General features: G+C 26.5%; 1 protein-coding gene across 2 annotated transcripts in view; it reads right to left on the reverse strand.

Moving 5' to 3' along the window:
• LOC129981897 (cell adhesion molecule Dscam2-like) overlaps positions 1-18289 on the reverse strand; it is a 395465-nt gene that overhangs the window by 29087 nt on the left and 348089 nt on the right. For both annotated transcript variants that reach the window (XM_056092942.1, XM_056092941.1), the window contains 4 exons: positions 15867-16160; positions 13631-13801; positions 4912-5150; positions 3016-3076 (listed from right to left, as the gene is read on the reverse strand). In XM_056092942.1, the coding sequence (XP_055948917.1) occupies positions 3016-3076; positions 4912-5150; positions 13631-13801; positions 15867-16160 (765 nt within the window). The remainder of the gene's footprint in view (positions 1-3015; positions 3077-4911; positions 5151-13630; positions 13802-15866; positions 16161-18289) is intronic.

The following is an 18289-nucleotide window of genomic DNA, read 5'->3' on the forward strand; positions in this document are numbered from 1 at the left end:
GGTGGCGAAGAGTTCCTTAAATAAATAAGATTGCTTAATATTTATGTTTAATAAAAAGAAACTGTTTGCATGTGACTATTCTTCAAATCAGAACATTAATAAAATCAAATTGTGACGCATATCATAAAAATAATTTAGAGTATAATCTCACAACTTAGGGAAGTTTGATTGCGGTCTTCTAAGAAACACTGCATTGTAAAAATAACTTTCAGTTATATAATATTGATTAAATGATAATGAAGAACTTTCAGTGCATTCTAAATTAAATTTTAAATATCATATAAGATTATAAATATTGCATCAGAATATTTATTGTTTTACAGAAAATAAATTTTAAGATCCCTAAGAAGTAAAAGTTAAAGTATTCAGAGGATTAAAAAAATTTCCTTATATTTATTTATTTAGAATAACAGGCGTATTTCCACTGAGTTTATTAATTAATCATAAATATTTTCAAAAGGATTCACATATTTTGTTAGAAAAAAGATTCAAACTTTCACAGGAAAAAAGTAATTACATTAATTGTCAATACTCTGCAATATACGTTAAAAATTCAATGCTAAATAGAATCGTTCATTAAAGAAGGAATGATATAAGTGTTTCTAACTGTTACAAATTTCTCTAATTTCTAAGAATAACCATTTCCAGCTCATTTCTAAGCCATATGGAACATGCATAAGATATATATTGTGGTAGCTGAGGATTTCTAAATAGTTTAATGCGTTTCTAAAAGTTATTCTTTTAAAATTCAATATTTATTATTTTACATTTTATCTCTAGATGTGTGAAACAGAAATACACGAATAATTAGTAAATTTAACATATTTACACCTTCCACATGCTATTTCAAGGTATAATAATAAGGTAACATATAATAATTTTGCCGGCGTCCTGGCATAGGGGTAGCGCGTCTTCCCCGTGATCCGGGCATCCAGGGTTCGAGTTCTGGTTCGGGCATGGTTGTTTTTCATCTGTTCTCTCTATGAGATGTGTGATTGTGTTCCCTTGTAAAAAGGGGCTGTGCAAGCGAATGTGATGTGCGAATAACAAAGTCGTACTCTTGGCCCTAGTTGGCACTACTAAAAGAAAGAGACGCTCTCCCCCAGCCTAAAATCGCTGAATTCGAAATCAGCGGGCTGGTCCATGGGAAGTGCCATCAGAAACAACAATAATTTTTATCTTTTCCTTTAAACATTAAAATTATTTAAATCTATTTATCTATCTCAGAATATTCATAAAATTTAAATATTCTTCATATAGCTGAATATGTAAATTTTTTGCAATGTAAACATTAACTTTAGAGGAATGAACTTTATAACTGATATGTTACATTTAATATTTTTTGATAGAAAACATGTGTAAATTGGTTTATAGTAAAATATTTTTTGTAATAAAAATATTTTTATTACAAAAATAACAGATCCCAAGTCTTTAGCAGTTTTAGGATTTGGCTTCCGTAAGTCTTTTGAATAACTCAGCTTGTGTATAGTTACTTTGAGATTTTTAACTTCCATTTAATTTATAAGTTGAAAGTAAATATTTGCAGTATTTGAATTTTTATAACTTTCAAGATTTAAAAAACTCTCTTAAGAAGCCTATTTAAAAAAAGGTCTTAGTTTTATCTACATGACGAAAGATGAAAATAAAATGTATTTTTATTTTTTGGAACATATCTTATAACTTTTTCTTTTTCATTTATTTTCTCAACGTAAGCATAAAATTCTAAGTAAGGTTACTGATAATTTCTTTTTTAACGGATTAATTACCGATTTTTACTTTCTTTCGTCCAATTTTCTGAAAGTTTCTTTTTATCTCCCATAATAACAGCCTAAATCGCAAACCTGGCGACTGCATTGCAAAAGTTTTTGCAAACAGGTAAAAAATTGGACTATCCGTTTTAAATTTACATTGCGATACTTTTTCAAGTTTGTTCAGTTAGCCACCATTGGCTTTAGCTGTCTTGCCGGAGTTATCGGCTGCGCTTAATTTTATATGAATCTGGTATACATAAATCAGTTGGCCAGGTTCTCACAATATTTTTTTTTAAATATTGTGTTGAATATTATAAGCATTAAGGTCATGTTATTTAAATAGATTTACTGCTGTTTTATTAACTGTTATAAAAACATTCCTTAGATAATGGAGTCTCAAAATATGAAAGTCTCAGTAAAAACATATTTATCCGGATGATACAACTCTTTATTGTGCATTGTTTTTCGTTGAACTAATATTTCAATTTTCGATTTCGCATATAAATTAAACAAACTAAAATCAGAATCGCTGTCTTAATTTTCAACAAAGGAAATGAAATCTGAATATTAAAATGAAATTCATGCATACAATTATGCAAAATTCGGTGAAAATTCTTGCTAATATTATTAACTTTAAAAAAAAGAAGAAAAAATGACTTTTAAAACGTTGTCAGAGCTCTTTTATGTGAAATTTATTATTATAAATCTATCAGAGGAAAACACCAAATTACCGCTTAAATTTTAATTAATTTAATTAATAAAATTAAATAATTGAAATAAATTACTGAAAATAAATTAATTTAATCAAAATTAATTAATGCAATCAAATGCGATCGTTATACTCTCTCGCTTAAAAATTAATTTCTGCTAAATATGAAAATTTTAAATCAGTCTGCCTTGAAAAACACAAACTTAGACAAAATTATCTTTATTAGTACTCCAAATTTACTGTGCATTTAAATTTTCTATATACATATTCTACTTTTCTATAGACTAACAATTTTTTCTGAATTTAGCATAACTGATTTTTTTAGGAGGCAATCATTGTTAAATAAAAACCAATTAACTGATAGGTTATACTCTACTTATATTCTAAACTATCATCCCTCAAAACATAAACATATTACTTTAATGATTTTAAAATTAATGAAAATTCGTATAAATAATACATTTTTCTTGGAATTTGGCAAATGTGTATTTAAAGATGGAAAATCCTAAAAATTATTATTATTATTGTTATATATAAAGAAGGGATTCATCTTACCATAATTGCTCATGTCCATAGTTCCATCTTGCGATGAAGGCATGTGATAACTGTGTCTCCGCTAGAAAAGAATTTATGTGTATGTATATCATCTGATAAAATTAAATCTTAAAGTAACATTATCAATTTTACAATATAAAAAATTATTTACCACACAATTAGGATCGTATTATCTTTCTTTGTTTTAACCTTTTATTTGTAAGGCTGCCCAAAACTAGAACGGTTTCATTAGTTTTTATGAGAAATTTAAAATTCTGAGCAATTCGCATGGGTATTGTAAGCATACTTTAGTCTGCAGAAGCCTGTATAATAATTAAAATTAAATTACATTATTTCCTAAGAATTAATGCATTGTTTTACTGAAAAAAAGGGAATAACACGAAAATATATTATACGTATTTTAGTTAGTTTGTACATCGCAAAAGTTTTTTATTGCAACTTTTCACAACATTTAATTTAAAACTTATAATTTTATAATTTTAAATTTGGCGTATTCTAAGACAAGTATATGTTTCTCAAAATCTTGTCAGAAATTGATTTCATGTTAATCACACGCTATCTTAGAATATGATTTGTAAGTATTTAATTTATCTCTGTCATATAATATAATTTATAACTAGTTATATATGAAAGAGCTATTAATATTTAACTATTACTATATTAAAAAATTACACTTTTGTAATATTTTTCCATAATGCATATTTTCTTACTCTATTATCATATGACATGTTATTTCACTTTATATCATCAAAATACAAAATATTGCTTTCAGGGTTTTAACTCTAGTTTAAAAGCTGTAGATTCTTCAAAATATTTAAAGTATCTATAAAATTTTCATATTTGTGGACAGAGTCTCTTTTTAATTAGATAATTGTTAATTATTTAATTTAAATTATCTTATCATCGTTAGATAATTATTAATTATCTAATCAGATAATACATTTAAAATTAAATCTGACATGTCTCTGATTTAAATGAAAAAAAATAGTTTTAAGAAAATTTATTCCTCATCTATATAATAACTGTTTCGGCAATGTATGATTTTTAATTTTGTTATGATAAAAGAAAATTAAATTTTCATATTTAATTTGAATTTAAGAAATGTTGGTATAAAATTATTAGTTTTTAATGTAATTCTTTTAAATATTGTCACCAAAGTTTTTCTGTTCTATGTTAAAAGTTATAATATCTTCAAAATTTCGGAAACATCCCCACAACTATCACATTTGTGATCAGAATTTCTTTATCAGTAATATATTAAATATGTAACTAATTTAAATATCAATACTCAGTTTACTATGAAACATAATTATTATTTCCTAATAAATATGTTTCATATTTCTCTGATCAATGATGCAAGATTTCAATTTCATTATAACCAAGGAAGATTCTGCTTTAACATTAAGCTAGAATTTGAGAAATATTGGAAATTAATGCAGAAAGATAGAAACTTCATTTCTGCATCTTAGAAAACATTCTATAGAAGCAAATGTATTGTGGTTTTAATCTCAGTAAATTATTCTAACTGAATGAAACCTCATATCTAAATTGCAAAATAATTCATTTGAATATACAGCGAATTCTCCTCTGTAATGAATTTCAACTTTATTTAAATAATGAGTAGTTTAATATAACAAATCAACTATCAATCAACAAATATATCAGACTATAATCAACAAATAAAGACAACAAACTATAATCAACAAATAAAGCATAATTTTTGAGAAGATGTCGAGTTATTACTCGACATCTTCTCAAAAATTATGCTTTATTTAAAACATCTAGTATACATAGACATTTATCATGATTATTTGATTAACTCTTGAAGAAAAAGCTTTGAAACCTGGCGTTACAAATAAGCATCAATTAAATGAACAGTGATTTAGCTGAACTCACCATATCTTCTCTCATCTGCTGAGGTATATCATATAAGTGCTCACTCTGTCTTCCACTGTGATGGTGTAGACTTCTACAGCCATCTCTCTCTAATCCAACTTCATCTCGATGCAAACCGGGAACGCGACTTGTTGCATATGGAGAAGGAAAATATACAGACTCTCTGTTTTGGTCGTAAGTTTTCTCTAAATCAGTCATGGCTAAATTGTCACTCTTCCCTTCTTCGTTTCCTCGTACACCTATATAAAAAATATTGATTATATAATGTGTTTTTAAATGCTGAATGTATTTTTAACTACTAATGAGTATGCATGATTCTAGGCTATGCAGTATGTCCTGTTTGAGTTTACTTTAGACTTGGGGATTTTCCTTTGATTCTGCAACTTAATGAATGAGCAAATATAAAAATAATGAAACAATCATGAAGCAGATGAAGAATGAGATTCTTTTCAACTTTAACATTTGCCAAATTTAGATTTATAATAAAAATTCATATGAAATTCAAATTTTGAATTTTTATTAGATACAATAATAAAAAAATATCATTGAATCATTGAATTAATCTTCAAAATTATTTCATTCAATGCAACTTTTATTTAGAGACGATAATCTCAAAATTACAGACAAATGAAATTTTAAGTAATTTAAGCATTTTGACTTATTTTTATTAAATTCAATGGAATACTATTGATGGAGAAAAATCAAATTAGAAAAAATGAAATGTGTTTTGACGCATCTTTGTTCTGTATTTTCGCTTTTAAAATATGACACTGTAATTTTTATATTTTCAAATTTTATTATTTTAAAGTTAAAAGCTTTTATCTATAGAACTAGACCTTTGAAGAACAATGAAAATTAATATATTAAAGGAATTTTTCAGAATAATTTACCTAATCAAAGAAAATGTTTGCAAATATGTGAACTTTCTAATGAATTTATAAAAGCGGCTTTTATTAATATACGAAAATGAAGCCCCATATTTTAACCATATATTTATTATTGATTTTGTTAATTCTACTAATTATTTTCCTCATTTTCAATTAAAAAATTATCAGAATATATTTCAAAGAATTTAAAATAAGGCAATTTATAGTCAATAAAACGGTGGAGGTTGCACAAGTTCAACTAGAATGATCATGGTTGCTTTTCGGCATTACATAAAGTCTCTCTAATTTAATTAATTTAATAATGAGAGAAATATCGTAACTATAATTTTGAGTTGATGTAGATAAACTCAAAAAATAAACTGTAATGCATCAAAGATTATTTTTTGATAAAATTTAATTAAGACAAAAACTTTAGAATAAATAATTTCCATTATTTTTCTAGTTTTCCTTACTTCCATTTATAAAAGTTTCTTAAATTGATTTTGAACAATAAAAAAAATTCGGAAACTTTATGATTAAAATAAATACACATGGAAATATGCAATTCATGTATTTATTAACAAAACATTAAAATAAATTTAAACAATTTTTATTTAGCATTAATAATTTATTTTTAATTTAAAATCTTCATATACCAATATTGTAAGAAACAAACAGTGATTCAGAAAAAGTTTTGAAACTTCATAACCATATTTGACCAATTACCATCGAATAAATTTATTCAAATAAAACTAATAGTCAACAGGCCAATATCAGATAAGCTATTGAATATCGGCACCCAGAATTTACTAATCTTAGCACTATTCCTCACTATTCACTATTCTTCACTAAGCACTATTCCTCATAAGTCAAATGAAATGGCTAGGATTTTGTGGCTCTTGTCAGCAAATGCAGTTTCTTAAAATTTGACTGAATGCCTTGCTCTATATAGTATCTTCGGACTATTGTATACTCTATTCGTTGCGAAAATTCTTTATATTAAAATAAATTTTAATTATCTGGAATATTACAAAAAGCGCTTTGAGCAGTATTTTTGCCAGGAAAATTCTGCGAGAATGAACTAATAAAATGACAAATCTTTTTCAAATAAAATACAATGATGCATCGACAGAGGGGGATAAGATAATATAGTTGATGTATGCACCATGGATGCAAAGTATTAGTGTCTTTATATGACTTGATATTTGAAATAATAATATTGTGGACAAAAAAAGAAAATAACGACTCTCAAATGTCATCAACTTTTGCTAAGCCATTGGTAAGGAATATGGTGAAAAATCCATATTATTGATTTCTGATGCCTCATTAATCATAAAATAAACATATTTTTGAACAGTTCCATTATTAATTCAGAAAGAAATCCATTTGCACGTACAAAAAAAAATGGGAACGCCACAAGACATATATACTAGTTGCGACCTAGATATATACACAAGAGTTAAAAAGTTTTAAAAATATCAGATGAATATTTAGTACAATTATGTTTTATATCTTTCTTGGAAAAATACTTTTAAAAATTTCTTTTTCTTATAAACATGTAAACCTTATTAATTCAAAAAAACCTTATACCCTTTTGTCCATTTTCCTATGCATTCCCCTATTATTCGGTACACATTTTTATACATCAATTATATCACTGGAAAGAAATGAATGTATTAAAATGAATGATCTTTAGAATTAAGCTTAATAAACTTAATAAAGAATTCACCATGGTTTGATCCTGAGACTAAACAGTATTATGTAAAACAAACTGTCAAAATTTTTACTAAAAGGTTGCCATACGTTGAAACATATTCAGTGTGAAAATAATAAGCCATATCTTTATATTCATTTTTTTCATTGCTTTCTTTTATTCTGAATATTATTTTAATTACCATTATATAATCGTTGTTGATGATCATATCATGATTATTAACAAAGAAAAATAACAGATAGAAACATTAGCACAGTTCATGAAAAAGAATTAAGTTTTAAGTTGAAAATGAAATATGTTCTTATAAAATAGTTTAACATTTTTTTTTGAAAAAAAAAAATCATGAGAAAAAGACAAAATATTCGGCAAAAAATTGGCATCACTTAATTAAAAAAAAAAAAAAATAGTTTATAAAAAAGTTAGTTTAGTTTATGTGCTGCACAAATTTCGGAAGTTATCACTGAACACTACAAACTGTCCGCTAAGTTTTTAATTTTAAAATGCCAATTATTTTTTTCAAAAATTCTTCGGGTTTTACTTATCAAAGTATATATATGACAAATTTTAGTCAAACTGCTTGGGCTGTAGTACGCCGACACACACATACGCACAAAATCGCCTGTATTAATAGTAAAGATTAAACTTTCTAACTATTCGCTTTAATATTTCTTGTAAGTAACAGTGATAGACACTAAGCAAAAATTAATAAATGCAAAAAAAAAAAAAAAAATTAAAGATTTAAAAAATTTGAAAATGACCGTACTGCTGCATGAAAGTCTTAATTACACAAAAAAATAAATGTTTCAAAATTTCACATAAAAATATTGAACTTAATGAAAAATTTAAAATGTCTCCATATTATTTTAAATTGTTTAATTTAAGAAAATAGTTAAAAAAAATCAAAACATATTATAGTGATGATAAAAACTAAACTCAGCTTTATTGAAATAGAAATTTTGAATATATGTTGATGTCATTTGAATTAGACGAAATAACCAAAAAAAAAAAAAGCAGCTTCAGAATTGTATGAATTTTATGCAATTATTTTCATGAATGTGATATTAAAATACATTTCTTTTATGACATTTGACTCCAAAAATCAGAAACAAAATATTTATGATAAAATACTTACCATCTATTGTTTTTATATTCAAGAAATAACATTTACGCTTTCAAAATCCACAATTTATTTCAAGATTTTCCTTATCAACACAAAAAGCACTTTGAAATCTTCCTCTATTGAACAAAAATTTCAAAGAAAAAATTGCTCAAACGGATTTAAGTGAAATCTTTTAGACTCATTTATAGCCTGTTTTTTTATAATAAAATATCTATCTCATCTCACAAAGGAAAACCGTTTACCTTTCTTAAAAATATTTTGAAATGGTAATTATATTTTATTTCAGATCAGAACGAAATTCCTAAGATTTAGGATAAGAACATCGGAAAAATAATCCTGCCCTAGAGCAAATGAAATTATAATTCAATTTTCTTCCATTTCATATCTTTTTTAAAAGAGTAAAAGAAGCAGACAAGAGAGAAATATTCATTATATATATATATTTTTTTATTATATTGATCCAAACGAGTTTTTGTGTGGATGATAGCTTACAGGAGGAGGCAGACTATCGACCCAAGAAACTTGGTGATATCCGAAATGTTTATTGACTTTGCCGTTTATTTGATTTCGTTGAAGGATGTGGATGAGAGTTGCGGGGAGGATAAGAAAAAAAAATGAAGAAGTAGAAACGGCAACAAAAAAATAAGATATATAGATCATTTTTTCGCACCACTGACTAAGCATATATACCCTCTCCATCCTACTATGTAAGTAAAGATATCGGAAACTTGGCTCAGATTTCGAAAGCACTGGATAAGTGTGTAAAAGAGGAAATAGCTCAGGGGTAGGATGGGAACAACCGAATTTGGGCCCTTATCATCCAGTGATTAGAGAAATAAGAATTTCAGGGTATCATCATTGATATGATGTAATTATTGAGCTCGCTGCTTTTCTTCTGCCGTGAAGTAAGAAATTGCTGCTTTGGAAAAATGATACCATTAAGTGCGTTTTCTAGAATGAAAGATGATAGAATTTTTTTCCTTGCGGGTCTTCTATTGAACTTCGCTAAATATTTTAATGGAAAATTGATGAGTATAATTTTGTTTCAGTTGTTTAAAATAACAAAACTTTATAAAAACCACTTCAAAAAATAATTTTTGGACTGTCTTTTTATAAGGTAAACAATTTAATAAAATTATTGAAATTGCAGCTCATTATTCCGAAAAAAAAAAGAATTTTATTTAAAGGTATAAAACTCAGATGCAAAGTTTTCTGAACGTTTATTCCAGACATTACATATTTTTTTGTGAATATTGTTTAGAAATATCGGGTGTTTAGATATAATTTGGAAAGTGACTTTAGCTCTCAATTGTTATGATCTAATTCATTTAATGAGCATGCATTGGCTGTTATGCTCTGAAATTTAAAAGGGCATTTTGACTCTTAGACTACGTTTAAAAGGAAGGAGAGTAAAAGTATTTTTAGTTCTTGAAAATAAAGCAATTGCAAATCTTTAAAAACCATCACTTTTTTTTTTCTTTTGAAATTTAATATTTGATTGCTCTATGAACCATTGCTCAGTCTCAATTCTCAAGAAATAATTTCGACATTCAATAGTTTTGGGCTAAATCAGAGATAAATGCAAAGTTTCTTGAAACATTTCCCAGACATCACAGATTTTTGTGGATATTGCTTAGAAATATCGAATATTTAGATAAAATTTGTAAAGAGAATGTAATGCTCAATTATTATGGTCTAATGTATTTAATGAGCATAAATTGGTTGTTATGGTTTAAAATTAGGGGCATTTTGACTCAAAGGAAACATTTAATATAAAGGAGAGTAACATTATTATGAATATCTCTTGAAAATAATGTAATTAAAAATCTTTAAAAGCAATTAAATTTTTCTACTAAAATTTCATATTTGATTGCTCTATGAACTATTGCTCAAACTCAGTTCTCAAGAAATAATTTTGACATTCCATATTTTGGGTTAAATCGAAGAGAAATGCAGTTTCCTGAAACATTTCCCAGACATCATATGTTTTTATGGTTATTGTTTAGAAATATCGAGCCTTTAAATATAATGTGTAAACTTTCTTCAGTGCTCAATTGCTGTGATGTTATTCATTTAATGAGCTTTATATTGGTTGTTATGCTTTAAAATTCAAAAAAATCATTTTGACTCAAAGACTACATTTGAAAAGAAGTACAGTACAATTATTGTGAATATTTGTTGAAAATAAATCTTTAAGGCTCATTATATTTTTTTTCTGAAATATGATATTTGAATGCTGTATGAACCATTGCTCAATCCTAATGTTTGAGAAATAATTTCGAAATTCAACCTTTGGATTAAAAATGAAAACCAAACTCGAATTCGTTGAGACAAAAGTTGTTGAAACAAATTCTTATCGATAAACAATGCATTTGTTTTTACTCCTGATATTAGAAATTATATCTTTCATAGAGATTTGGTTCTTAGAATTATTTCCTTTGGGCTTCTTATTTAATCTGAAGTCAAATTAATAAGATATAAATTACTTCTTAATCTTAGAGACTGAAAAAAATAATCTTGAGTGCTCAGTATTGGTTTATTTGCATAAGTAGCATCCATTGTGGGCTAATTTGATACATTTAAATAAATAATTATAAAAGTATCTTTAAAAGAAGTAAAAAAAAAATATGAGAATATTCGATAAACAATGTAATTTTTCAGGTTTCTAGAATTAGTTGTCAAATTACAGTTCCCATAAACTTAGTTTTCCTCACCTTTCTGCAAACTGATATGACGAACCATATATATATATATATATATAATAAAAAGTTTGAATAACCATATCCATCAATTATATAATTTCCAACTGATATTGAAAACTTCAGTCATCAACTGCATGCATTTCCGTTATTGTTATTTTATTTATTTCGCGGATGTACCTATAAATTAATTTTTTATATATCTAAAAATTAAGTGTCACTCATAATATTTTAAAATCCTATAATGTGCTTTTTAGTGTTAAAAATGCAATTGGAAAGCCCCATCATGCATAGAAATGAAAATAAAAATATGGCTCAAATCATGAAGAAATGTTAATTAAACTAAGGAAAAGTATAGGAAGATATTTTAAAATCCTATAATGTGCTTTTTAGTGTTAAAAATTCAATTGGAAAGCCCCATCATGCATAGAAATGAAAATAAAAATATGGCTCAAATCATGAAGAAATGCTAATTAAACTAAGGAAAAGACATCGACTCAAATTGATAATAATACTTTAAATATTGCTGAACCCACTATATGTAATACATATCGGATTCGGCATTCCAGTGTAAAATGAGATCCATTTTGGTGCGGTCCATGCTTTAAGACCATCCATCATCAGACGGTACTATCCGTCATCCGAGTACTTTTATCGGGTGGCATTGACTAAGTGGCAGTCTCCTCGTCAGAATCGGAAAGTGCCAGACTCGAGAGTAAAATGGCCGAAAATCCATCACGTATATGGACCTTTTGCACTTTGTGTCATGTATATGGGGATGTTGCACTTTAGATTTGTCGGTGCCTTAGGTACCCTGCACCTAATAATCTATCATTATATATATATATATATATATATATATATATATATTTAAATTTGTCTGCTGCTTTCTGGGGTTTAGTTGTCCTTGTCCTCATCAGATTCTAATTTCAAAGTTGCAAAATAAGACATTCCTTCAGTAATGTCAAAATATGCATTCGTCTTGCCAATCAATTGTATAAAAAGTAAATCCAAAATGCGAATATTTTGCCTTTCTACAATATCTGCTGTACATTGATCAACGTTATATCAAACTTTGTTCGAATAATAATGTTATATTATTGATTTATAGCTATGATTATTTTCTAAAGTATATTTTGCCTTTTGATTACTATCACCTATCACTAAGTGCACATATCACTAATTTTATTTTACTTTTGTATCCAAATAACTTTTATGAAAGGTTTTTGAAAATGATTAAATCAGGACAAATTAGTTATGAATTTAGAGGAAAATTTAATGTTTTATTGATATAGGATTAATAAATGGATGATTATTTTTGTACATTCGTAACCAGGGAATAATAATTTGAATGTAAAATCTAATTTCATAAAGTACTTGATTTTCTCTACTTGTAAAATTGCAAGATGTTGAAACTAATATTTTAAATTATATATATATATATATATATATATATATATATATATATATATATATATATATATATATAATGATATTTTAAACTCTTAATTTAATCCAAATAAATTTCCAAAACTTTATCTTAATTTAGCCCATCGTAACTTCATTCTAAAATATTCTCTTATTTCGTGATCCAATTCCACTTTCGGTTTAATTAATTCCTCTGTAAAAAATGATGCGCCACCTGAACTACGTTTCAAATGAAAGTGATACGTTTGCCCTTAAAAAGGTGTCCAAGGTGAACACATGCATTCCTTTGGCGCCTGGCCAGAAATTCAATGTTATATAAGAATAGTGATCATTTGTTCGTGCCTTTTTTGCCTTCTGCTTTTGTGCCAAGCTGCGCCTTCATGTAAATAATCATGTTTGCCTCCCGAGAGAGAATAAAACGAAATTAAAAATACAAAGTCTCGTCTATATCTTCAATCTGCACTCTGCTTCAACCAAAAATTATGATATATATATATATATAGTACTGGAAATTAATTCAACCTATTTAATTAAATATTCGCCGACAATGTTATTTTCTGACTTTGGCAGTGGTCAATCAGTTTTGACTTTCTTCTGTTTACATACGAAAAAAAAAATACTAATAGTATAAAAACAGCAATGCGCTCTTTCTCTCATAATTATTAATTTACTCATAAATGTTCCCTACTTATACAAGCGAATGAAAGAAATATTGGAATCTGAAAGAATAATAATAATTAACATTTACAGATACAAATTAAATGAGAGTGGTTACGCATTAGATACTCAGATATTATATGGAAATATTTTTTTTTCCAATGTGAAATCATTCATTTAAAATTATTCTACTTTTCATTCAGAAAGTTGTCTTCAAAAAATACTGTTATCTTACCTTCATAGTGGTTGGTTAGCCTCGTTCCTCTCTTCTTACAAACGAGAAAAAATACTGCTAAAGAAACGGCAATCAGCACTATTACTGCACAGCTCACAGGTACAATTATTGAGAGACTTTTGTATTTTCTCAGTTGCTCCTTTTCTCCCACAATTTCTGGTTCAATAGTGCCTGAAAAAAAAATCGTTTTTCATACCTTAATGCACTAGCAAAATTGCAAAGAGCTTTTAATGACAACTGACAACATAAAATAAATTGATTCTAATTCTCTAAACGCTTTTTTAAGCTTTAATGTTTAAAATTGCCAATTTTTATAAGGACACTTATGTCGTTATATGACGATCCATATAAGGATCCACCACCTCTTTTAGATTCAATTAATTTAAAATAGCAAATTTTCAAAATCATTAATTTTTTTAAACAAAATCTTCAAAACTAAAGAAGATCCGAACTCTACTTCTAAAAATTGTTCCATGCTTTATTTATAAGGCTGTATATTTTTCTTTTCTTGTTTGCTTTTTGAAAATTTTCTTTTAATATTAAAAAAATAAATTCTGGACAAAAAAAATATTTTTAATAAATCATAACTATGCGTTTGTGCCACAATCCAATCACATAAATACTGAAAAATTTAGAAAGAGAAATATTTTAAATATGAAGGAAGAAAAAAACTGAAATATTGTTAAATTTATATGTTTAAAAATATTTTAAATTATCATTGGAAATAAATAATCAAAAAATTAAATTGATATTACTAAAAAAAATTAAGATCCTGTTTTATTTTTCATTAGTAATCTAATTCCCATTTTGTAAGACTTTTTTAGCGAGTATCTATTATACAGTCCAGAAGTAGATACCTTTTAAATATTATAACTCCATGGTCTGCTCTGGACAGAGTTCTGTTGGAGTTTGAACTATTACGTAGGTCTCAATTTACAAATAATATACCTGATACACCGATATTCAACTAGAAAGTTTGTAAAAATTTAATCGTGCATGTGACATTCCGTAGTTTGTAAATTATAAATAGAAGGCAAGCCTAAAAGCACCCATGTTAATAATTGATTATTGGATTAAATATACATTGTGCGATCTTATTTAATTAATATAGCCTGAAACAGTTTGTGCCCCTTTGATTGAAAACTGATTTAACTGCAATTTATTAAGAAAAAATAACCTATTTCAAAGACATTTTTGGACAAATGAATCCCATTAATATCTGATATGAAATTAAATAAATTTATCTTTCATTAGCGAGCAATTCTTTCAAAAGTAAACCGACTTATTTATTTTGAAAATTATTTATTAAGTACATATTAAGAGAATAAAAATAACAAAAATTTCCCTCAATTCATGCCGCTTTCACGTAAAAAATATTACATTATACTACAATAGAGTAAACTCTTATTGAGCTAAAGCAAATTATAATATTGTAAATATTTCAAGATAAATATTTTTAATATTTTAAATTCTATTGTTTCAATCATTTAATTCTTTCATAATTGTTTCGGTAAAAAAGATATTAGATGATGTCTTGTTTTCATGAAATGATAATTAATTCTGATGATGAGTAGTTATTTTTAGAATGATTAATAGATTAATTTTAGCATGAGTATTTTTTTAAATATTTTCTGTCTTCTTCTATTTGTTTCATTAAATGATCTAATCAAATGTTTAACGTTAATGTAATCAAAATAATACACTGTTTTTAATTAAAATCTTGAAAAATTATGAAATCTGCCAGTTTGTGATTTTCTTAAATTATATAGCACCAAGATGTAATAGGTAATTTTCAAAATAAATGAATAATTTATCAAAATAAATTTTGGAAAAAAATTTCAAAATATTGCATAAATACGAAAATAGATTTCATAACTTTAAAAGATTTCACGAATGAAAGTATTTTCGATAAAGTAATTAAAGTATGAAAGTGATAAAATTATGAAAATAAAAGTATTTTCCATAAAGAAACAAACAGAACTTTAAAAAAAAAAAAAAAAAAAACGTTTTATCAATCAAATCGCCTTTTAACTGTTTTTATCATGCGTGTCATGCATTCTTTAAGCGACAATATGGTATATATATATATATGTTATAAATACATTTATAAAATATATAGCATATATATTATATATATGAATATTTCCATTTTCTAGGCTACATTAAATTATACAGACATAGACAAGAACAATGTTTCACAATGAGAAAGGAGCAATATTCTTTTTTTACTATTTACCTCCCTGCAGAGTCAACGTTGACGTCACATATTCCACTTCAGTTGGTCCGGCATTATTGTGCGCTGTAACTAAAATGCTGTACCATGTGCTTGGCGTCAAATTTGTTATTTTGGCATACTCTTCCTCCGGTTCAATGCGAGGAGACAGTACATTCCAGTCCAATTGCCGCTGTTGTTTGTACTGGATAACGAAAAACAGGATTGGGCAACCCCCGCTCTTCCAGGCACTCAGACGTAAGATAAATGTCGTTGCATTTCTGGTTATAAATGACTGCTCGCTGGGAGCTATCGGAGCTGGAGAATGTAAATAAAAATTGCTTTGTTATATTGCTTATTGTGACATATCATATTGCTCATAAGAATTGTCGTGGGGATATTTTTTCCGGTATTAGTGATATCAAAAGACAAAGAAATTCTTGTCAGGCTATGAACTTATATATTTCGAATTCTAAAAAAGATATATCTCAATTTATATTAAAAAAGAAGAAAAAAAAAATAACTTGAAATTATAAATTTACTAAAAACTGTTTCTGATGTAAAACGTAAATTTATCTTTTTTAACTCTTTTTCTTTTTAATTCATTTACCATCGATTAATGGTGCAGTTGCTTTAATACGTTTCCTCTCTCGCATCATCATATTAAGTTTGCTTGCAAAAAGCAACTTGCATGACTCTTAAAGCCAATATATAATAAATTTGTATACTTTATGTAACATTTTCAAACATAGGCAAACAATATTTACAACCTAATAATTTATAAAATTATGATATCGCTCATATAATAATGGAATGTCTATTGTCGCTAAAATGCACATAGGCAGTTATGGTTCGTCCATTGGGGCTAAAGTGATGGAGATATATATTATCATTTCAAAGCTTTATATTTTAATTTGTTTAATAATATGCATTTACTTTTTTTATCTGTAAACCAATGATCTTGAAATACTCCTATTAAACCTATCTTATTTTGTGATAGTTATTGGACAAATTTTGTAGTTTTCCAAATCATTGCAACGCGTGGAAATTAAAATTGTCGTCCATGAAATCCCTATTTTGGATTAATTTGTATCAGTAAACTACTAAAATAAGGGAAAATATAGCGAAATAAGCTTCTCCGAGTTGAGTTCGGACCCACTATTTTTAATCACAGGTAACTAATCTTCTCTATACTTATATTGCTTTGCTTAACTATTTCGTTTTAATATTCAGATAAATATAATGCTTTCGGCTTAGTAAGCGTTGCAGAAAAAAGTTTTTCTTTATTTTTTAATACCAGTTCTTCACATTAAAAAAATTATGATCTGTAAATAAATAAAAATAAAATATTCTTGTGGCATTTTTTTTAAATGAGAACATGAATAATCTTTTTTTTTCTTTTTCATTTTTTTGTAAAAGTTCTATATTTATTGATGTTCTCTCTTATATATAGCTTTAATTCAATTAGATTGAATATTCATTAAAATCAAATTATTTAATTCGGTTAGAATGCATACATAGAAATTTAAAATATTTATTTAATAAAAATTAATATTACTTCCAATAAGAATTAATACTAATTTAAAGTAATTTGTGTTTTTTCAACTGGTAGGTGCTATAATAATAATAATAATAAACATTTGAATTCCATGATTTTCAAAATGTACCTTTAATTGATTTACGAGATTTTTACAATACCATTCTTGGATTTTTAAATCTCTGTCTTTGAACTTTGTAACTCAGAAGTGCTATAAGACAGACAGTATAAATTTTGTATAGAACTTTAAATCTGAAATTCATATTCCCAATAAATTTTGATCGAAGTTTGTCAAATGGAAGTTTGTCTATTGTCTTTGGAAGCCTGATGGATGAAATGTGGCCAAAATTTAATTTCCGTACAATTCTAGATCTATATTAAATGTTAGACTTATAACATCTAAGATATAAGTGGATTAATTTTACTATATAATCTTTATAAATTATAGATATCTGCTATCTAATTTTTAGCCTTATTTGTCAGGTAATAATTAATTTTGAGTATAAACATGACGTCAATGAAATACATTAGCAAGATTTCAACATCTAAATGCAAATTACGAAACATACGTCAAAGGGAAGCCAAGATTCGATTCTTTTCACTTTGGCCATGGAACGGAACAGAAATGCTTTGCATTGCATTAGCATACAAGTTATTTAAAGGATAAGACCCAAACACTGTTTTGAGAAGATTTGCAATGAAAATAAATTACTGAAAAATATCTTCTTTAGCACTGCTGAGTTTTCAATTGATGAGCCTACATAACACTCGTAGTTTGATTTTGGTCTCAAAAGGAAGTTTTGAATGCTTATAATCAGGCGCTACGCGCATGTGTTGTGATTATTTGTTCTGGATGAAACCGGTTTGGCTAGTCAGTTGTATGATATTAAATGTTTGTTCTAAGGGACAG

Source organism: Argiope bruennichi, chromosome 8, assembly GCF_947563725.1.
Source record: "Argiope bruennichi chromosome 8, qqArgBrue1.1, whole genome shotgun sequence".
Lineage (NCBI taxonomy): Eukaryota > Metazoa > Arthropoda > Arachnida > Araneae > Araneidae > Argiope > Argiope bruennichi.